Source organism: Amblyomma americanum, chromosome 5, assembly GCF_052857255.1.
Source record: "Amblyomma americanum isolate KBUSLIRL-KWMA chromosome 5, ASM5285725v1, whole genome shotgun sequence".
In the NCBI taxonomy this organism is placed as follows: Eukaryota; Metazoa; Arthropoda; class Arachnida; order Ixodida; family Ixodidae; genus Amblyomma; species Amblyomma americanum.
The window spans coordinates 25,627,121-25,650,383 of record NC_135501.1 but is presented as its reverse complement, the minus strand read 5'-3'; the positions used below and the strand labels follow the sequence as shown (position 1 = coordinate 25,650,383).

Genomic DNA, 23,263 nt, shown 5'->3' with positions numbered 1-23,263 from the left:
TTATTTGCATTCTCGGGTATAGTGTGCGCGGAGTCACTCTGCTCGGCCCTCTCAGCGTGACGTTTTGCTATACCAGGTTGCAATGACATCACATATCATCGTCTCGCGGAACGGTGACCAGTCAGCGCGGCGTGGTAGATCTCCTTCAACTCCACCTCTCTCATTTTCTCTTTTTGCTCATCGGAATTGCGCCAGCGTCAACGGCAAAGAATCAGGAAATATGTCCTTAACAGCCTTCGCTGTAAAATGGTACGCGCTGGACGAATATTAGAACACCCTAGCCCTCACAGCTCAGGTCTTGTACCCTTGATAGCGCAAAACTTCCTCTCGCGGATTCGCATGCATTTAAACGGATATCGGGTCAACTTGGAATGGCAGCCCAGATGGAACGGGCGCTAGACTACGACGAGAACGCAGGCCAGGATCACCGCAGCGGTGATGCGTCGCTTGGCGCCGAGCGTCGCGAAAGTAGCTGCACTGCTGATTCCGACGGCACGCATGATACCCCGAATACCAGCGCCAGTCATCGCAGAGAGGTCTGCTGCATTCTTTCGATGCATGTTAACTTTTTCGTCATGCGTGACATCTGTGCCTAAGAGATAATGTAGGAAGCAACGCATGTCTGGAAAGAAGTGAGATTCTGTGAAGAATAAAATGTGAAAAGGACTCACGGGCGGGGCTACCAGTGCATAACGCGAGATTCAGGAACTTCTGCTCATCAAAAATGACGCATGATGCTCGCATCAGGCAAAGTAGCGATTCTATGTATCTAAGTCTAACTACAAGCCCTAAGGTATTCACTGCATTCATGATCATAAAGAATAGCAGATGCCACGATGCGGATGATTTGCAGATACTGCCTGTGAAGCATATGTTAGATATTCCAGCCCCAATTTCAGCTCATATATTTAATTTAAGTTTTTAATACGGAGTGTTTCCACGGCGCATGCAAATTGCTAAAGTGGCAGCTTTGTATAAGAAAGGTGATAAGTTTTGCGTTTCAGATAACAGGCCAGATCCGTGCTGCCAATCTTTTCTAGCCCCGCCGCGGTGGCTCAGTGGTTAGGGCGCTCGACTACTGATCCGGAGTTCCCGGGTTCGAACCCGACCGCGGCGGCTGCGTTTTTATGGAGGAAAAACGCCAAGGCGCCCGTGTGCTGTGCGATGTCAGTGCACGTTAAAGATCCCCAGGTGGTCGAAATTATTCCGGAGCCCTCCACTACGGCACCTATTCTTCCTTTCTTCTTTCACTCCCTCCTTTATCCTTTCCCTTACGGCGCGGTTCAGGTGTCCAAAGATATATGAGACAGATACTGCGCCATTTCCTTTCCCCAAAAAACCAATTATTATTGATCTTTTCAAAAGGACTGGAACAAAGTATCCACACGCGAATATCTTGCTTTTGTGACAAACACCAAATAACAGATTCGCAGTTCGGTTTTATCAAGCATAAATCTACCGCGACAGCATTATTAAGCCAAAAAAGTATATCTTACAGTGCTTCGAAGAAAAGAAACTAGCCCTTAGTGTTTTTATAGATTTTCCGCACGCCTTTGACTACATCAGTCATAACATACTTTTGGCAATACTGTTCGACTATGGCTTCAGGCGTTATGTTCATGCGCTTCTTGCGTCATTTCTTGCACACTGCTTTCAGTTTATAAGTAATAATAGCTGTCGATCCTCAGTAAAGAGAGTAACTGCTGGCATACCTCAGGGAGGTATCATTGGCCCGCTTATTTTAAACTTATATATAAATGATTTCGTTAATCAATTCCTGCATGCGAAGTGTGTTATGTATGCAGATGACATCCCACTGTTCTTCTCATCAAGCGTGTGAGAAGATGTGATAAACGAGGAAAATAGGACACTAAGTACACTCCATCATTGGTCCCTCAATAATCAGTTGAAAATTAATGTAACTAAAACTGAGGCTGCTAAATTGAAACCGAAAAATAAAAACATTATTTTACCATGCGATCATAAGCTAAGTTTGGAAACGACAGAGGTAGACATTACTAAAATATTGGGGGTACATTTTAACAGCCAGCTAAGCTGGGACAATCATGTTAACGCTGTCGTCCGTAAGCTTGCTCGTGTTACAGGTATCATTAACCGGCATTGTCAATTACTTCCATTTAAAGTTAAACTTCTATTGTATAATTTGCTCTTTATGTCCCAAGTAAACTATGCGCAGGTGCCAATAAAAAATAGGATTTACGTTTTACGGAAGAAGGCTCAACGTGAAATTCTAAACATCGGGGCTGATATAAACACACAATATTTATCCTGGCAGTCTAATGCCATAAATGCATCTGAAATGTATAATATTAGGATGGCTGGAAGATATAAAATGACATAAAACATAATGTGAGTTACTCCGGTGATAGAGCACACCTTTCGCTAAACATACAAGTTTACCCTAGCAGACGCAGCGAATATTCCAACATGCCGCTCAATAAATGCTACATATAGCCTAACAAACCCGTTTCTCTTCTTTTAAATAAGTTTCATGCTGCAAAGGTGGATGTATCAAGAGCATGCCGCAAAGATATACAGGAGGCATGTGCAACTGTTTAGATTTCACCATGCTTACACTGCTTCTTTTTATCTTTCGTTCCATAAAGTGTTGACCTGATTCGAATAACCAAAGACCTGGTTTTCTATGAAGTATATTTTTCTTTCTGTTCCCTTTTTGGTTTTATTATTTTTGTGTGCACTTCATTCCTTATTGTTTTTTCTAATGATGCGCCAAGCGTTATTGGCAACAAATGTTTTCATTTTTGCGAGGTTACTTTTGTATGTAATTTGGATGTTGCTTGCTGCCCCGTTATGTAGGGGCTGAAAGGCATTATGGCTTTCTTGCTTTTTTCTCTCGACCCTTACCATGTGTGCATGAAAAAATAAATTGTAATTAAAGTAAAGTATTTTCATTTCTCGATATAATAAAGTTAAGAATTTGGAATCGATATGAATATGTGTTTTTTATTAACTACCCTTTTTATTTTTTCAAATAAGTTTGCTATTCATGTAGCGCTCCTCAAGGCAATAGATGATGTGTTCTAGAGTGCTGGACTAGAGCCTGAGTATGAAAGACGATGTCTAGATATGTGTTTAGGGAGGTTGCCACAGTAGTGGTAGGAGTATGAGGAAGGGGGGCGGGGAACTGTGCCGTCACTCGTGATGTCACTGCGTCTGGTCGCAGAACGTGTTGTGTTGCTATGACACATTGCAGTGACGTCATGAGTGAGGTCAACGCCTAAATCTTCTTTTTCCTGTGGAGGGGGGCTGAGCCATTCTGGTTACACCAGTTACTACTACAGCAACTCCCCCGAAATCGAAGTGGCTCAGTGGATATGGTGCCCGGCTGCTGACATAAAAGACGGGAATCGATCTAGGCATTGGCGGTCACATTTAGATGGAGGCGAAAATCTAGAGGCCCGTGTACTCTGCGATGTCAATGCACGTCGAAATTATCTGGAGCCCTCCCTAACGGCATCACTCCTATTCTGATTGCTAAGTGGCTTTGGGACGTTAAGCTTCATAAAATCAATATCAAACCAGTGCAACTCGGACGCTGAACTCAAGGAACAGGTTTGTACTGTCTGTAAAAAGAAGGTGAGCCAGCATTACATCGCGCTCAATGCCGATTTTCGTGCGATATATCAGACGGTCTGAGTGAGCTTGAGTTGACGAACCACAATTCTTAAATGCTTTGCAGCAAGAACTGTTTATGAAACACCTTCCGCTGCCGACCATATGAAGCTCTTAAACATCTCGTGCCTCGCGGAAACATATTTGTTAGCATGTGGGACGCGCTCTCCTAAGACACCACAGAGCACTTTGAAGCTTCTCTCGGACAATTCGTGTGGGCATGTGTACGGGTTGAGAGCTGCTAAAAAGAAATGCCTGGTACCACGCCTGCAGTGGGGGGACACCTTTTCAGTACCATGATGAAATGAAATAAAATAGTTTGAAGGGAACGGACATTCGGCAAACACGACGTTTGCGGCTATATTGAATAGTAGTGGTGATAGGACAGCACCTTGTGGAGTTTCCTTGACGGGTGTCTGGAAGCGAGGCGATCAAGTATATCCGAAGCCTATCATGGCTGTGCGGGCAGTGAAGAAGGTTAATCTATATTGGAACATGCGAGATCCACAGTGTAGCTGATTTGGATCTTCTAGGATTGCAGAGTGGGAAATGTTGTCAAAGGCGCCCATAATGTCAAGTGTTAGAAAAAGGTCCTCTCCACCTGGTGGTATCCTCGTGAGGACTTTGTGTTTGAGAAGAAGAAAGGTGTCTTGCGTAGAAAGACCGGGTCGACAGCTAAGCATAGAAGGGGGAAAGAGGTCATGATTTTCAATCTAGTTTTGCAGGCGTCTTTAGATGGTTCACTCGTATAGCTTGCCCAAGTAGGAGGCGAGCGATATGGACCTGAGAGCAGAAAGGCAAGTTGGATTGTTGGGTTTGGGATGAGTATCACTTTTGCATCTTTCCACTGAGAGGATGTTTTGCCTAGGGCCCACAGTTCATCAATGATGTATTGGGTAAGTGCTTGAAGGGAATCATTGGAGAGGTTGCGTATCATTGCGTTAGTGATTCTGTCGGCACCTGAGGCACTAGAGCGGCTACAAGTGCGGGCAGCTGCGAAGATATTTTCATAAGTGACTGACGCTTCGAGGTCCGGGTTGATGTGGCCGGTGTAAGTGGTAGATTATGTGTTGGGTTTAATGGCGAATAAGCAACTAAGGCTATTCAGGAGAGTGGTCTCCTCGGCTGTATCGCCTCGATAAGCCCAGACGGTGTTGGAGCATTAAACTCACTATGTACTACGAGGCAATAACGTTGTGCTAGGCAGTGGCCCTCAAAGAACACGGCGCCAAACGAAGCGTGTTTTTGTTGAGGGGGACTGTACTCATACACCAGGAACCATGCACATTGAAGAGAGGCCTTCTCTGCGGCATTTCAGCAAGAATGCTTCGTACTCTGTCGTTATAACTACCGTCGTCTGAAGAAGTAATGTTTCAGTGGCCGAGTATGCACAATGAGCAGAAGATCACATTACGCCCACTTCGTTTCTGCCATCTTAAGGAAAAATCATCATACATTCATTTGTGATATAAGTTGTGGCCTCTCCTGGAGACTGAAAAAGAAGCTGACACGATGGTTGCCACTCCTTGACACGAGATTCAGCGACAGGTTTTCGTAGCGGTTAATATAATGTTGTTATTTTGACTCGCAAATTGCGCGTAACGTCACAACACTGTCAATCGTGACGTCAAGTAATGCATGATACCATAGCATCCGGACAAATCAACATGCCGAGTTTACACCAGAGGAACCCCGACGCAAAAGAACCGAACTAGGAAGCGTGTCCTTAACAGGTTTCGCTGCCAAAAAGAGAATGCTTCAGAAAGCAGCGCACTTTGCTCGACTGAAAATACTGAAACGCCCTTGCAATGCGTGCAGGCGGAACGCTACAAGCGGGCCGTGCAGCACACGGAGAACATTTTTGCAGACTCTGCAGCGCTCAGTGGAGGACGCGGAGAAGGCATGGTCCGACAGAGCCAGACTTCACCAGAAAGAGCGCCAGCAGTGGCAGGAGCAGCTCAGACTGGCCGAGGTCAGTGGCTGGTCGCTGCTTGATTGCCCGAGGTTGTTCTTCGATAGCGCCGCAATTTATCGCTGGGCTTCGGGCCGTCTGCATGCGTCTGAGGAATTTTGCTTCCCTCTGAAGTTTTTAGAGGCACCTGTTTCACTGCAAACTGTGAAATACAGATTTCCTTTCAAAAGTTGTGAATCGGTTATTCTTTTTAGTACGACTGTGCAAGCCGATTTGGTGGATAGAGATTTAGTTTACAAAAGCGAATTCCGTGCCATTGAGCGAGTGAATAACTAGGGGAGGCACTTTCTGCATGTGTGCGTGCGTGCTTTCATCTGTGTGTCCGTGTGTCCGTGCGTACGTGCGTGCAATTTTGAGGCAATATTTTTTTGCCTGTTTACTTTGAGAGCTGAGTATCTACCTGTATTAAGTTAAGTTGCAAACCTCTAGATGCAGCATTTAATCGAGGCCGCCCCCTCAGTTCTTCCAGGACAGAAAACAGTGCCTTCTTAGTGGCTGACTCAGTGTTCACTTGTTTGAAAAAGACGTTGGCTATCTCCGTAAATGAAAACAAACTTTCATGGCGCATATAAGGGCTTGCGTTCAACCCGCGACTAGAATAACTTCGAGCTCGGCTTGTTCGCACTGTTCGTTTTACCTTGTTAGTGTAGGAAGAAGCAGTGGGTTGGTACTACTTCTGGGGAAAATGGCAGGATATAAGGAATATATCGGTATTGCGCACACCAGAAGCTGGTGAAAGAGGGAAGCACTGACAAGTTACCTACCATAAGGCGTTGTGCCTCTTTTCAGGCACTCGCCACCGCAGTTGAAATTTATGAAAAGGATAGTGTTTGCATGCCCAGCATTTTTGCAGCCCTGGCACCATAATCACTGACCGCTAAGATTGGAGTGTTCAGAAACACCAGTAAAAAAAAGAACGCATTAGCGTCACAGCTCGTGATTGTTTCACAAGCGTATAATGTCAGTGCGCCTGCAAACACGACCACGTGCCTTGGTAGGACCGGAAAAAGTAATGAAACTCCAGAAAACGCAAGTTAGAAGATGCGATGTGCTAGCTTTGATAAACAGATAGATTTAGATAAAAGGCTAATTTGTTAATGACGAAAGACCTGCGCGAACTTTTCCTGGGTGTGTGTGTGTGTGTTAAAGGGTAGCTTTCGTGGACGAAGAAGCTGAATGTGAGTGCAGAGACCTGTGTTGATATACGCTGTTCAGGCGGTGCGCTGGCGCAGATAAGCAGTTATTACTGGTTTGTCAGCTCTAGAAGAGCGTTCAGCGTGTTTGCACCAAACCTGTGCATTTCTCTCCGTTTCCACTTAACGCCTTTTCCTCCTTGCGGACTCGCGAGCATTTCACAGCATTTCATGTCTCAAAAGCTTGAGAGCACTTCACCCTAACGCTTCTTGGTGCCTCATCGGAAAATCTTAGACATCGATTGAAAGCCCCTTCAGGATATTTATCCGCATAAAAATGGCGGCGCGTTTAGCGTTTCAGAGGAGGATGGGAAACAATGTTCGATTTCCCGACCACAGCACCTTAATCGTAGGCGGAAATCGTCATCTCAGAATTGCGTGTCGAGGAATATTTTCGATTACAACGATACTGTCTTCATCACTCACAACTACAAAATGATGTCCCCAGATTACCGATAGCCTTCCGTAAGGCTATTCTGCTTTTTGTATTGGTGTCCCGTGTCATAGTGGCAACGAAGACATGTGTGCCGTAACAGTGACTGGCAAGCAAGAGTACGCTCTCATTGGAGTATATCTGCAGCCAAGCAAGTCATTCGACAGTTCAAGGCCTGCCGACTTAGTAGCCACGACGCCTTCACCGAATATAGCTTGTGGAGACTTCAGTGATCGTAATGATATTTTGAGCAGCTCACACACGTATGAGCAATGTTCGAAAACTTGCCGGCCTCCTTTCAAAACATTGAATTGAACCTCTGAATGCTGGCCGCGTACCCACCTCCAAGGCCCGACGACCACAAGCTGCATCGACCTCACCTTTCAAATCAGTTCATTTGCACGCAATATTGAAGGTGCACTGACTTGGAAACATGTGGAAGTGATCGTTACCCAATCCTTGTATAACCTGTCTCGGCGCAGAAATCCCCTAAGAAATCAATTGCGAAATCCCCGGATTGGGGCGCGTACAAAAACTCAGCAAGCAGGTGAATCACTGCGGCGACCCGGAACGAGGAATTAGGAGAGTGTTCAAACCTGCTTTGGGGTACTTTTTCTCCTTACACGCTGACAGCCTGTCGCGCGCACTCGTCGATCCTCCTCCACAAGACACGCCGACGCGGAAAGCTTCCTCGGAGCAGTCAGCACATCAGACTTCGTTTCCAGACAGCGTGCCCACGCTGAGCTGCGGCTGCTCATCGAACAGGTAGAGATGGTGGGCATCCTGCAAAACAACGGCACTGAGCTCGTAGGCTATCACCGTTCTGCCTCCGGACTGGAGTGCTTTTAAGAACTCTACTTCCAGGCCGGAAATGTACCAACTCGTCATAGCGCCTGATCATCGGGGCGAAGTACTACTTGCCTACCATGACGAACCGACTTCCGGTCACCTTGTTATTCACTCGCACCCTATTCCGAGCATGGCGGAGCTATTATTGGTCACAGCTTACTTCAAGCGTCAAGCGTTATGTTGAAGACGTGCCAGCGATACAAAAGGCGAACAAAACCTGCACTCATACCTCCCGTCATGCTACAGTGCATGGAGCCACCAAAAATGCAACTCGGAAAAGTTGGCTTGGGTCTTCGGGGACCATTTCCTCTTTCATCGACCGGCCACAAGTGGATCGTCGTCTCCACAGACTACATGACCCGCAATGCTGGAACGAAGGCCCTTGCGCGAGGTACTGCCGACGAAGTTGCTCACTTCTTTATGCACGACATTGTACTTACACACGGCAACCCGTCGACCATCATTACTCATCTATGCAAGGTGTTTACACCTTGGCTCCTACGGGACATCATCATTATTATCATTTATTTACCCTTAAGGGCCCAAGGGGGCATTACATAAGGGGGGGGGGGCGAACAGTAATCATGTCACAAAGAACAAAATTGGAACATAAACTTAACACATGTAGATACAACTGTGAACACTTCAAAAGAAAAACAAGCAAGTAAGTGAGTAAACAAAAGAAAAAGAAAAAAAAGGCCTTCAACAGGAATTATTTGGGGAATAAATCAATTAACATCTGTTAAAATTTTAGGGAATTAACTTCATTCACAACACTGTCTGGAAGGACATTCCACTCGGCGATGGCAGCTGGCAAGAACGAGGAATTGAACGCATTGGTTGAAACATGAATGCATTGAATACTACGGCAATTTTACAAGCGTCGCGATGATCTTAAAGGGGGCATAATTAGGCTCTCACGCAGTTGGTGAAAATTATAATAAATTTTATGAAATAGACAGATTCTTGCTATCTTACGACGGGATGCCAAGGAAGGTAAACCAACAGAGGATTTGATATTAGTAACACTCGACCGAGAATCATAATTTGATTCTTGATTGATTAACTTTCACCCATACAGACCGTCGAAAATCTGCAGAGCATCATTCAAAAACAAATGGCGTAACAGAAAGCCTCCCTCAGTAAAGCTTTGTCGGATATGATTTTGATTTACGTGGGCGTTGAGAATAAAAAGTGGGACGAGATCTGTCCGTACGTCACCTTCGCGTACAATACAGCGACGCAAGAAACCAACAAGCTTACCCCGTTCAATTATTAAAAATGTATAGAGCGCAACTTAGAACAGACAAACACAAAGACGAGAGCAGACGCACGAGCGCTTACTTCCAACTGACGTTTATTGACAGGACAAGTCACATGCTGAAACCAGAAAACCAAACAGAACAAGAGATATGAGATATACGGGCCTTAACTCTTAAAAATTGCAATTCAGCGTCTCTCAGGGCAATGGAGGGCGCACTAATGCAGGAAGCTTGCAGCATGGCTATCAAAGCAGCCCGCACTATCTGGTCAGAGCGCCTTACACCCAAGAACAGCTGGTAAGATCTGGTTAACGCGCCCTTTCGATGCCGGTATCTTCATATTCGTTTCATCGGCGACGATGCAGCACCTGATTTCCGGTGCCCGTTTCCTGTGTTCTATAACTGTGTACTTTCAACCGCTCGTTAAACGCCTTCCCGTCTGACCGACGTAAACTTTTACACAAGAAAGAGGAATTGAGTGCACAACACCTTCAACACATGCAACTAACGGCTCCTGGTGCGCTATGGTACACCTCCTACGTTCGTCATTTCCCACGTTCACGCGCGCTACCAGCTTCTCTAGCTTTATAGGGGCCGAGAAGACGATGTTCACTTTGCTATGGCGTCCAATCTTCTTTAGTCGGTGCGCCACGTTGTGAATATTAGGGACGACGACTACCATCCTTCTTTCACGCGCAAGCTGGTGTCCATCATGGTTACTTGCAGAAGCCTCTTGCTTTTCTTTCTTCAAAAGCCGTTCAACCACAGACACAATTCTAGGCGGAGGGTACCCAGCGGCACGAAGGCGAGCCACCTGCTCCAGGAAACTTTGTTGCATGCTGTGGGCTTACGACTTGTATATCGCTTTCTTCAGGCACAGGTTAGTGATTGCTCTCTTCGTCAGTTTTGAATGAGCCTACAGGAATCGCAGCAGCTGCTTGCAGCTCCGCAGTTCATGTTTCCAGCGCGTGCGACTCTCTGAGAACACAAGCCAGAAGTCTAGAAAGCGCAAGGAGCCTTCTACGGGAGCTCATGGGTTACTTGCAGTGGCTTGAGGCATTGCTGGAATGTCCCTACGACCTCCATGACCAAAGACTGCACTTCTGTTCCAGTTCTGCGCTCCAAAATAACTATATAATCGTCGACAAAACAAAATACCTGGACAACAGGAAAACCTGAAAGAAAAGAGGAGAGGCTTCTGTTCTTCCGTGCAAGGAACAAGTCGCTGAGAACCGGGGCGATGCAAAAGCAGATGCAGATCCAACACTTTTGTACATAAACGTTTCCGTGCCACTGAACAATCGTCGAGTGCAAATACAGGGTGAGTAATTCAAGGAAGCTGCCCACTGCTAGACTGAAGAGTTTTGAAAGCCAACCGTTCAATAGGACTCGAGCTCTCATCTACGCAACAATTCAATTCATCCTGAGTGTTTGAATAGTAGAGGTCATTAATATGAATGGAACACGCCTAACGCCCTTTTCCGGTGTCTTGGAAAAATCCAAGACTTCATTCGACCCCCGTACATGGAATGGGTCGTCGATGGGCAGCTTGTTAAGCTGTTGCTACAGGTAAACTGCTACAGATTTCTACCAAGTGCCATTCTTCGAAATTATGGCGCGACGTGGTTGCTCCTACTTGTGAGTTTTGCCAGTAAAGAATGCATTAAGTTCAGTTTTTTTACTGTTCTAAGTTGCGCGAACCAGGCCATCCAACTTCTCTCCTTTGCACAATATCTTGGCTTTGCTCTTTGTTCTCCTTAGCACCGTGTGGTCTGTCATTTTGAGGATCATAATTAAATAGTTCTAGGCGCTAAAAAGGACAAGACACATAGGATAGGAGACAGGACGAAGCGCCATCCTGTCTCCTACCCTATGTGTCTTGTCCTTTTTTGCGCCTAGAACTATTTAATTATGAACCAAAACCAACTAGCCCAGCAAGTGCTCTTAGACCATTTTAAGGAGGTTGTCAAGACCATCTGATGCCTTTGACATCAACATACCTGTGTGAAGCACAGCAAACCCACACTCTTTATCTGCTGTCAAGAAAGACAATGAGCGTAATTTCAATCAGGAAACGACACGTTCCAAAGCCAACTGCTGGCTTCTCGGCTTTGGGAGCGAAATTACGTCTACACCTTCAGCGATGCATATGCTTCTGTCTGTATCTGCAGCGGATCTTGAGAGACCCGGTGCACGAGGGACACAAGCTCAGCCCATGAACCAGGTTCTTCCACAGCGATCTTCGGTCCTAGGTCAAGTATCTCACTTCTTCTGCCAAGGAATCCACTTCAGTGGTGTGGAAGCTGAGCGTAGCTGATTTGCAGGGATTGGGGCATCCTTTCCACAGATTGGCAAGTCTCCGACTCAAAATTATTCTGTTGTGCTTTCAGTGAGGCGACGAGCTTTCCATCATGTAATCTGCGGAAAGGATGTACCAAGCCCTGCAACAAGCTTTCACACCATTGAATGGGATTTCTTGGCAAAAGTGAGTGCAGTACTTGACCTAGGACCTAGGTTCGCCGTAGAACCACCTGCTTCACTGGCTGAGCTTCTGTACCTCGTGTGGCGGGTCACAATATACGCTGCAGATGCAGAAGGAAGCAGACGCATCGCTGAAGATGTAGACGTAATTTCGCGCTAGAAACCTAAAAGCCGACAGTTGCTTTTGGCACTTGTCGTTTCCTGCTTGAAAGCACAAATATTGTCCCGCTTGACAGCATATAAAGAGGGTGGGTTTGCTGTGCTTCCAACAGGTATGTTCATGCCAAAGCCATCAGATGCTCTTGACACCCTTTTTTTTTAAATGACCCACCACACGTGCTAAGGAGAAAGGACCTCTACTATTCAATCCCTGAGGATGAATTGCTTTGTTGCGTAGAATAGATCAAAGATTCCCATGGAACGCTTGGCTTTCAAAATTCTACAGGCTAACAGTGGGCAGCTTCCTTGAACTACTCACCGTGTATTTGCACTCGACAATTGCACAGTGGCAAGCAAACTTGTATAGGCAAAAGAGCGGGGTCTGCATGGGCTCTTGCATCGCCCCGGTTCTCAGCGACATTATTCTAGGACGGAAGGACAGAAGAAGCTTGTCCTCTCTTCTATCAGGTTTCCCTCTTGTCAGGTATCTCGTTTTGTCGACGATTATTTGTTATCTTCGAGTGCAGAACAGGAAAAGAAGTGCAGTTTTTGGTCATGGAGGTCGCAGGGACCTTCCAGCAATACCTCAAGCCACTGCAAGTAACCGATAAGCTTCACGTAGAAGGCTCCTTCCGGTTTCTCGGAGAGCCGCACACGCTGGAAATATCAGCCGTGGAGAGACAAGCAGCTCCTGTCATTCCGGTCTGCTCATTCTAAACTGGCGAAGAGAGCAATCGCTAACCTGTGCCTGAATAACTCGATACAAAAGCCGTGCGCCCACAGCATGCAAGAAGGTTTTCTGGAGCATTTGGCTCGCTTTCATGCTGCTGGGTACCCTCAGCCTACAATTGTGTCTGTTGTTGAACGGGTTTTGAAGGAAGAAAAGCAAGAGGCTTCTGCGAGAAACCCTTATGGACGCCAGCTATCGCGCGGAAGCAGGAAAGTAGTCGTAGTAGCTTATATTCAAAACGTGGCGCACCGACTCCAGAGGATTGGACGCCGTAGCGAAGTGAACATCGTATTTGCGGCCCCTTTGAAGCTACAGAATATGGTAGCGCGCGTGAACGTGGGGAATGACGAACGTAGGAGGTGTACCATAGCGCATCAGGAGCCATATGCTGCATGTGTTTACAGCGTAGTGTGCTCAATTCCTTATTCGTGCAGAAAAGTTTACGTCATTCAGATAAGAAGGCGTTTGAACGAGCGGTTGAAAGATCACCATTATGGAACCCACGAAACGGGCACCAGAAATTCGGCGCTGCATCTTCGTGAGTGCAGAGAAGAAGACCAAGATACCGGCATCGAATGGGCGTGTGTGCCAGGTCTCACCAGCGGTTCTGTGGTGTATAGGCGCTCTGACCAAATAGTGCGTGAGATAGTTGAGCCTGCTGCCATGCTGCGAGATTCCTGTATTAGTGCGCCCTGGGTTGGCCTGGCAGACGCTGAATTGGAATTGCTGAAAATTTAAGGCCCGTATATCTCATATCTCTAGTTTTTATTCTGGTTTTACGATATAAATAACTGTTCCTGTCAACAAACCTCAACTGGAAGTAAGCGCTCGTGTGTCTGCTCTCGTGTTTGTGTTTGTCTGTTTTATGTTGCGCTCTATATATTTTTAATCATGGATTACCAACTAGCCCCCCACCCTTACCATTGTACACCTTTCCGTCTCGCCTGCGGCAGGGAATTCCGCATGATGATGATTCGATGTTACGATGCGGGATTGAAGCAGTCTCACCTGACGCAGGCCACTTCGTGGAGCGAGCAGAGCAAGCCCGTCAGCTGGCTCACGCGCATATCAATAAACAGCAATCCGCCAATGCCTGACACTATAACGATCGGCACAAGGACTCGCACTACGAACCGTGCCACCAGGTGTGGGTTTGGAGCCCCGTGCACCTCAAGGGGTTGTGCGAAAAGCTCTTTCATAGGTGTTGACGAAGAAGAAGGAGCGCCGACCAAAGAAAACAAAAACAAAAACAGACGTTTCGTCAACATGTTTGTCCCCGACCAGACGAGTTTTCGTCGAACTCTCGACTTCATCTCTTTCATAGGTATTTCGGTCCGTACAAAGTACTGTGCCGCCTCAACAGCGTCAACAATAAAGTTTTTCCTGATGGCTCTGTCACCATTAACCTTCGGCGTCAGCTGCCAGCAATCATACATGTGGTGATCTTACAGGGAAGCTGAACCGGTTTTCAAATCACATGAAATGCTGCGGTTGGGAAGAAGGGACCTTGAAAATCATGTGTGAAAATATTTTGTCGATTCTGTCCGCAAAAAGCGTTGCAATCGGTTCTTAAAAACCGCCGCCGACACGCCATCGTCGCTTCTGGAAGCGCCGGAGTGGGGACGGCTGAAAGGGAGAACTTGTGGAAGTGACGACATTCACGGAGAGTCGACCGTAAGGCTGTGCTTGCTTCGCTGCGGCCCGCGCTTGAGTGAACGACCGATCAATGTAACCTTCTGCCAGTGCCGTTTGCTTTCTCTTGTTGAGGTGTTCTGTGTAATGCTCGAACCATGTATATAAACCAGCCTCCTCTCTCTCTGCCAGCCTCCGGCCCGTTAACCAGACAAACTGGCGGTACGCAGCATACTGAAACTGCCAGCACAAAATATGTGTTTAAAAGAACGTCTTGCAGGGCAAGTTGGTCACTGTATATCTTCTATTACAGGCGCGTGAACAGACACAACACAAGGCAGAAACACAAGGCGCTCCGTCCGTCTTTCTTCCTTGTGTTGTGTCTGCTTTCGCGCCTGTAATTAAAGATGTACAAAATATGTGCTTCAATATTTCTCTTTTCTTAATATTACTTCCTTACCTAATAGTAAACTTTTTGCCTTTGCCAGCTGGTTCACATCCATGCTGAGCTAGAGCCACTTCCATCTTTAAGCAGCGCGAAACACACGACGTAGTGAAAGAAACACGAGACGACACGAGCGATAATTTTATGATTTTGATTTTTGCGTTTTTCGGTTGGTACTTTTGGTGCCTATATAACTAACCCTTCTAGAAATAAAAGTTCAGCACAGCGCTCGTGTCGTCAAGTGTTTCTTCACCTACGTCCTGTGTTTCGCGCTGCTTAAAGATGAATCGATTCCAACTCGCCCAGTTTTCTGTTCTCGTTAGCCACTTCCAGCACTGCCTTAGTGAGGGACACAGTCTTGAACTCTTTCGATCTTGTTACGCACTGTGTGCCTTTATGCTTTTTCCTTATTTCTTGCACCTCATGGCAGCGCAAGCAATTCTCTCAATCTTTCACCAGTGGGCAGCACATGCATCTGCGCCTAATTGAAGAACAAACCTATTATATCAAACTAGTATATTTGAGGAATGCAAACATTTGCATTCATGAGCGCTTGGCCATGGCTGACGGTCGCCAATGCCGACAAGTTTCATGTAAATTTGTCCTTGAGTCATAACGGCAAAGTTGAGGAACTGCGGTACGCGTATACCTGACACAAGTAATTCTGCTGGTTATCTGGATACGCAAGAGCAGCAACTATATCACGCCGCACACTATTTTTGATGAGCAGCAATGCTAGCTCCGAAACGCAGCCATAAATATTGTTCAAAAGCGTTTTCAACATGCGAAAAAAATTGCTGACGGCGTAGCTCTGTTAGGCCATGATATACGTAGCGAAACCGCGGCGCGTTCTGCATCGTAAGACTGCATTCGCTAGATGCGCCGTTATTCACAGTTAAAGCTTGAGCCGTCGTAGCGGAGTGGTAGCGTCTCCGCCTCAAACGCAAAAGGCCCTGATTCCATTCCGAGCCTCGTCGAGGGTTTTTTTTTTTTTTTATTCAGCGAGTGTGCGGGGGATTTCAGAGGCTCCCATAGATGCCGCCACCGAATACGTTGGTTAGCGGTTAAGCGCAGGCTCTGTTATGGCGCGTTTATACTTCGGCGTAACGCGCGCGCGCGCGCTGCACGGCGACGTCACGTCTGACAAAGCTTGACCCTCTATACTCCAACTGCGCTTCACCGCCGACGCGTTCGGTGGCTTCGGCGTACTCTGACCACACTGGCGGAGATTTGGAAAATGTCTCATTTCGCGCCGAGTACGCCAGCCGCCGCCGGCCCTGCCAGACCGGTTCAGCTTCGCGGCGAGGCGCGCGTTGTGGTGTCGTGTGCCTCCTCGGAGCACCGCCACGGCGAAATCGCAAGTTCGCGGCCAGTAAATCTTTCGCTTTAAAAACAAAGTACGGGGATAACTGCAGAAGATTCGTGGTTTAACCGTAGCCCGAACATCCGACAGAAGGAATAGCGCACACGAGAGTTTCCTCCGTCGTCTCGTCTCTTCGCGCTGCTGTATACAGCAGTGAACCCACTCCAACTCATCCAGTTTGGCAATCTTTTTCAGTTAAATTTTGCCAGTGGGTGTAATTAGGCACGTTACTATAAATAAATGAACAAACAAATGCTCTACCTTGCGCGACTCGTGTCAGCAAGCACGTGATCTGGATTCGATCGTGTTTGCAGGCGTTACAAGAAGTTGGTGGCCAGAATTTTAGGCTGAAGCTGTTCACAACAACGTTACGACGCATTTCGTTGCTTTTTATTGCCATTTGCAGGTGCATCTACACAAAAGATAGGCACGCGCATGCACCTACGCAAAACATACGTATCTCTCGAGCGCTGCAGTGGCTGATTGGTCATGGCACTCGTCTGCTGATCCGAAATACGCGTGCTCGATCCCGGCTGTTGCGGTCGAATTTCCTTGAAGGCGAAATTCGACAGGCCCGTGTACTGTTCGTTGTAAGTGCACGTTAAAGAACCCCAGGTGGTTGAAATATGCAGAGCCCTTCGCTACGGCGTCCATAGCCTTACTCCCTTTGGTACGCAAAACGCCCATGAATCAAAACAAATCGAGATTTCCAACACGTGAGAATGTCGCGACTTGACTTCAGCTGCCGACGCATTCCGCGGCTTCATTGGTTCCGCAGTTTACTGGAGGCGCTGATGGCTGGAACATGTATGGTTAGAGTCCGAACTATAAAAAACTGCTTGAATTATACATAATTTCCTAAACGTACTTCTTAAGCCAGCTGGAGCAACGCGCTACGCAGCAACACCGTCGGTGCTGGCCGCAGATCCCCGTGGATGACGTCAGACAGGTCCCGGCCAATCGCGGCCAACAGCGGCGTTCGATGGGCGCCCTGAGGCGATGGGGGCTTCCAAAAAACAGCATTTCTTCCAAAAAACAGCATATTGCGTTCATTTCCACTTTTTTGAATGAGATATCTCTTTTCAGCGGGCTAAAAACTAGAAAATGCCGCAGGAAACAAATTTTTTCGAAAAGTGCTTCAGCTTTCTTTTAAAGCCGCACATTTCACTTGACGGAGCGGTGCTTTTACTCTGTATTTCGCTACCTTATCCCCTTAACCTAAGTGCAGTCTTCACTTTCCCCGCCTCCAGACAAGCATGGATTGTATGGTGCACCTCACTCCTATTCTTTTTGTTTCTTTCTGCCCTTGTGCATAGCTTTTTTCGCAACGAGCCGCTCCTCTTTCGCGGGGGAATAAGGCCACGTGTCTAGCACCACGTAGCCTGCGCGCTTGGTTGACACGACGACGAAGCGGCGGTTGGCTCGAAAGGCGCGCTCGGGCGAGACCTGGTTCTGGGATTAAAGGTCCATCGCTTTTGAGGCACCACAAACAACAATACAAAGGGACCAACCTCATTCTTGGGTTTTCTCCTATGCGTACCTGCACAGTTCTCCTTGGACCGTGACAATATTACTCAGGCAAAGAACTTCCTGCCTGCAACCTCTCCGCCCTGGAGATAAACCAGCGCATTGCAGGTGTAAACACGATGAGACAAATGCCACAAGTGACGCGAGTGGAAGCAGCTCTTACTTTCTTCGCTCAGATTTACTCTGCACACATCCACATCTTCACAGATTGTACGACTTCACAGGGGTCTTAAACTCTTGTGTTTTTCTGCTCTCGATAGGCCAAACATTTTCCTAACGCCTATAGCGAAAAGCTTCGTCCACGGCAGCATAGCTCCACGGGTGCAAAGAAGCTGTCTGCTATGTCTCGCGCCCAATCAATTGCCGTTGTGTTGTGTGCAAGGATTCAAAAGCTGCACGGTAATCTCTGTCCGGCCTGTTGAAGAGCATAATCACCAGCCAGTTTCTTTCGACATTAGCTACCTACACCACCAGGGTATTGGAGCAGGCCACTCTATCATATTTCACTGGATTCCAAGTTACTGTGGGATCCCAGCAAACGAAAAAGCGGATAAAGCAGCCCGCAGAGGTCATCACAGCAGAATTACAAGTTGATTTTGTTCAGGCGCTCTGAGGCCTCTCAACTAGCTAAAAAAAGCGCTCACGAAGAAAAGCTCCGGTTGGTGAGCTTGCCGATACATCCTCACCATATTCTGCACTGCATCGACCAACAAATCAGATCAAGACAGCCAACCAGACATCCTCGCCATCTGGAAGCTCTATATCACCGAATTCGTTCAAACCCTGCAATTACGACCACGTTGCAGTTCTGTTTAAGTCAAGCACACAGTCTGTTTTGCGACAACTGCGGCTTATTAGAAGCAGTCGCGCATATTTTGTTAGAATACCCAGAGTAGGATGAGGAGCGTGCACATTACAAAAAACTGACGATGAAGATGTTTTTATGGCACAAGGGCTGCTTTGGGGAAAGAGCGCCATGGACAAGGCAGTTTTCATTGCACTAGGTGGGGTCAGAGATCCAATTTCCAAGAATTTCTTTCTAAAGAAGTCGAGCACCAGGCAGGGGAAAGCTTGCACCCATTGTATCGCTGCTGGGTACCCGGCGGCACTGGGGATCGAGCGCCGCACCTCCCACATGCGAGGCGGATGCTGTACCCACTAGGCCACCGCTGCGGTGACATTGTGAACAACTCAGGGAATCAACAACTCAAGTTTCTATATTACTCGACTGTGTATTAGGATCTTTGGCCTGCCAAAAGCAACAGAGACACGCTATGAACTTTTTATTTGATTAATTACATGACACTGATCATCTAGACAAACTCTAATCCTTCCTTTCAGCACTCTCGCTGCGCATTTCCTGTGCACTGAACTTTTACATCCCATTTCCTAGAACCCTTTCATTTCATCTTTCCCTCCACGAATGACTACCGCGCGCAGAGTAGCAAGTCAGAAAATTGAAACGCTGGCATAATTCTCTGCTTTTCGAATAAAGAGCTGCGTCCCTGTTTTTGCTTCAGCAAGTTGGTGTGTAAAAGACCCTCCAATATTTCACTTTCAGCGTGGCCGCGTTACTGCTGCAAGAGAACACAACTGTTGAAGCCGTAAACGCGAGCGCAGATATGAGCGTGATCCTTCAAATAGCTTCTAAACGCTCCTTTGGCTCAGTTTGCGATCTACAGTGACGTAACATCGCGCTTGGCTATTGACCCGTCAACACTGAGTGTCGCAGTTTGGAGACAATACCGATCGCCCGCTGAGTTTCTCATTTTTGTAAGGCGCCTACTCAAAAATTTTGATCCCAGTAAATTTTCAGTAGTCAGCACTTCCTGACCAAAACATTTGACATCAATATAAGCATTACGAGGGAAAACTAAGCGTGCATTCGTCACTTCGAGTGAATGTGCGATGGCTTCACACCTCAAGTTGTCAAACTATAGCGAGAAAAGAAGACAAGGTAAGGGAGAAGTGGGGCTTGTTATGACATACATAACGGAAGCCAAAGGTCACGGAAACCAAGGAACACAGAAGATCTGTCAAGCATGGACCCGTCCAACCATAGCTGGCTCATCGAGCGTCCCAAGAAAATAGCAATGGGAAATGGGGCCATGTACTTAGAGCCCTTCTTGAGACCGCTCTGACCTGCACAACCCCGGAAGACCAGCAACAGCTGCTCTGGCGGGCCTGCAGGATCAAGGTGGCACATTGAGCCCTGACTGAGAGCTCCACTTCAGAAGACGAGCATAGAAAAGTTTTCTTATAAAAGATTTTCCTCCTCCTCGTCCTCAACGATACATGTTTCGCTGCGTCTGCTGACCCGAAGGACCCGGGTTTGATTCCGGCTGTGGCAGCCGAATTTCGATGGAGGCGAAATTCTAGAGGCCTGTGTACTGTGCGATGTCAGTGCACGTTAAAGATCCCCAGGTGGTCTGAATTTCTGGAACCCTTCACTACGGCGTCCCTAATAGCCTGAGTCGCTTTCTGACCTAAAACACAGTACAAAAGAATATTTTTTCTATTTATTCATTACATTCCTCCTCTGCTGTGTTAGAATTTGAATCATATGTCATCAACGGACCCTGTAATAGCCAATGGTGATGGGTTCAGCAAATGGCTTATATTTTGAAAGAAATTCTGCAAATAAATAAAGAATGGATGAAAAAATTATAAACCAAACTTTCTTTTGCTGCCATCTGTACGGGGATCTTAACTCCAGGTTCTATATACATGAGGTAAACTAGTGTCAGGTTGTGCTTCGATCGGAAGCACTAAGGTTGGCGTCATTTACTTTATTTTAGCCATAATGTGAAACCGAGTTTTATTTCAGGATGAAGCTTGGCTGGTTGGAGTCTAAACTGCACTAGCCACCAATTTTTTAGCGATAACGCTTAATTTGAAACGTGTTTTGGTGAGAGCTCCAAGGGCTGTCTTTGCCAGACGCTGCTTTTAGCCTCAAGAGAATGAAGTTTCAGGCCGGCTCGTCTGAAATTTCGAAGCATAAAAAGAACCACAACAGGACTTATGGCTGAGAAGCGTAGAGTAAACGAGTGGCAACTACCAAATGGAGTTGATTAGAATAAAACGCGGTGCAACAACGCACAAACGCGCACTGTTACTGCAAACTTTTCTTTTCTAATTAAATATTAGTTGCTAGTTACCAGTCGTGCTGCACACTCTCTGCCCTACGTCCTGTCCTTTGTTTCCGCTCCTTTTCTTCTCCAACATTCTTTCAGGCTGTTGAAAGCCGGTGTTTTCTGGCTCTGCCTTTAATGCTAATGCCTTTCGCATCGTGCTTTCCCCATCCAGGCAGTCGCGTTGGCTCGCGAACCGAACGACCGCGAGCGACGGCTGCAGGAGCGCTGCAGTGCCCTCGAAGACAGCCTGCGTGGCATGCACACACTGCAGGAGGTGAGCTCGTGGGATGCGAAAGTGGGCAGAGGCCTTGGGTGCTCGCGCGAAAACACAAGCAAAATATTTTTGTGATCGCGGTTAGCTCTGAACGCACTTTGCTAAAAATATTATAGTGAAGCTGAAGTTTTTTTTTCTTATCGTACTGCGAAAATGTCTCTTCAGAAAATTTAGGTCGCGGCCACTCACATTTTGAAGCGTTTGTTGAGATTTGCCATGTGACTTTGCGTGCCAAGACCTCTAATAAATGTCCGCCTCACTCATCTGCCATTCTTATCGCATTATATTTTGCTTCTTGTCTTCCACGATGTTAGGTTTCGAGTGCAACAGTCAAGATATGTCACCGGCGGTATAATTGTGACTCAGGAAGCTGTAATGGAAGGACAAGATAGCTATTTTAAACATCATTTGATTATGCTCAGTCCTGTCCACAAACATAAGAGGAAGACGTCAGGAGTTCGTTTTTGCTCTGTAGACGCATTTCACGCAGTGCACTTAACATATAAACAAGATAAATCAAGCAGAAGCTGCAGGAGATGTATAGATGCGGGAATAATAGTCGTCGCTGTTATGAATTAAAGTTCTGCGCTCTTAACCAAGGGTGAGTGCCTTTATGTTGCCTTTTTATTTTTTTCTCTCTTTTCATTTGCAGAAAGTGCTGGAGGTAGGTGGTGCACAGCTCGCCTCCCGTGTGTTGGAAGGACGCCCGCTAGAACAGCGAATGCATTCTCGCAGCTGATCGTTCTGCATCAATGCACCCAAAAGGACGCGGTGATGTGGAGGATGAAGGAATGTGCACAGTTTGCGGAGCGGATACTGTCGCACCGCTAGGGAGCGACCCTTTTGTGCCGCTGGGAGATCATCGAGGTTTTCAGGGGGCACGGAATGTCTATCGCATGCGCAGTAATGCATGTCCGCCAATTCAGAAGGAGCGTAAAACGTTGCTCACTGCGTCACCTGCGTGCAAGGAGAAATCGCCCTCATCGAGATGGAGCACGAGTAATATTTGCACCTCGCTTTTGCCATCTTTATTAGCGTACCTTGAAAGGACAGCTCTCAGCGCCACTAGTGCCCGCCTGATTAATTTATTCTTTGAAGTTCCCGACTGTAGCCTGGCCCCGATGAAATTCTTTTTTTTCTGAGTGCACGCTACATGACAATGTAGTAAAGCGGGAAGTTGAGGTGGTTCACACATGACTCTTTAGCAAAAGCAGCCCAGAAATGACGAACGATCCAAGTAGACAGGAAGGATCCTGTACTAACAACAGTAGGCTTATTTGAAAAAAAAGAAAAGAAAAATATTACTGCATCCGTCTACTTGCTTCGTACTTCTTGAGACGCTATTTTTTTGTAGAGTTATTCAAACTGCAGTTTAAAAGTGGCACTGGCGTCATAAGCAGCGAGTCGCTGTTATCCACTCGCATCTTTAATTTCCGACAGTCTTCAGGGCTGCCTGTAAACGCATTTCCATACTTTCAGGGCACCTCTGGTTTTTCCTTACTTGCCGTTGCTCACGCTGGGAACGTTTGTCATTGCTTTTCATAAGCCGGTTACCGTGTTTGCCCGCGTTCTCTGAAGGACTGCAAGCTGTGCGAGGTCGGCACCGGCGTATGGCACAGTGGTAGTTGCCTGCGCGGTCTATTGTACTGACGTTGCTGTGTCGACCCCAATTTCGGTTGCACAAGAAACCGCGTGAGCAGGGTTTTGCGTGATCCCGCCGGAAGTGTTATGGAAAGCAGCAAAGACAACAGCCGTACAGGGCAGCACAGACAATCAGTCACCAACCTCCCAGTTTTCAGGGGAAATGTGACCTCTTTTCTTTGTACACAGTGTAGATCATTAATAGCGCATCTCTGCGCATGCCGTACCGAGGATGGCATAATCTCCGTAACATGCCCACGGCACGAGCCCCTTTCGCCGCGACATGGTCAATGTGAGGTCGCCAGTTGAGTTTGTTGTAATAAATGACCCCTAGGTATTTTAGGGATTGAACCTGCGGTATTATTTTTAACTGGTAAGTGAGAGAGACCACTACAGGAGTGAATAGAGGGAAAACAAGAGTGGCACACTTGCCAACATTTAACTTCAGGTGTAATGCGCTCAACCAGTGCTCAAGTGTATTCAAATATGACAGCAACAGACCATACAGAGAATG

The 23,263-nt window shown here is 46.9% G+C and overlaps 1 protein-coding gene across 1 annotated transcript in view; it reads left to right on the top strand.

The window, feature by feature from the left end:
• LOC144133748 (uncharacterized) overlaps positions 1–21,463 on the top strand; it is a 67,850-nt gene extending 46,387 nt beyond the window's left edge. The window contains exons 5-7 of the mRNA XM_077666870.1: positions 5,473–5,626; positions 21,007–21,129; positions 21,423–21,463. Of these exons, the coding sequence (XP_077522996.1) occupies positions 5,473–5,626; positions 21,007–21,129; positions 21,423–21,463 (318 nt within the window). The remainder of the gene's footprint in view (positions 1–5,472; positions 5,627–21,006; positions 21,130–21,422) is intronic.
• The last annotated feature ends 1,800 nt before the right edge of the window (positions 21,464–23,263 follow it).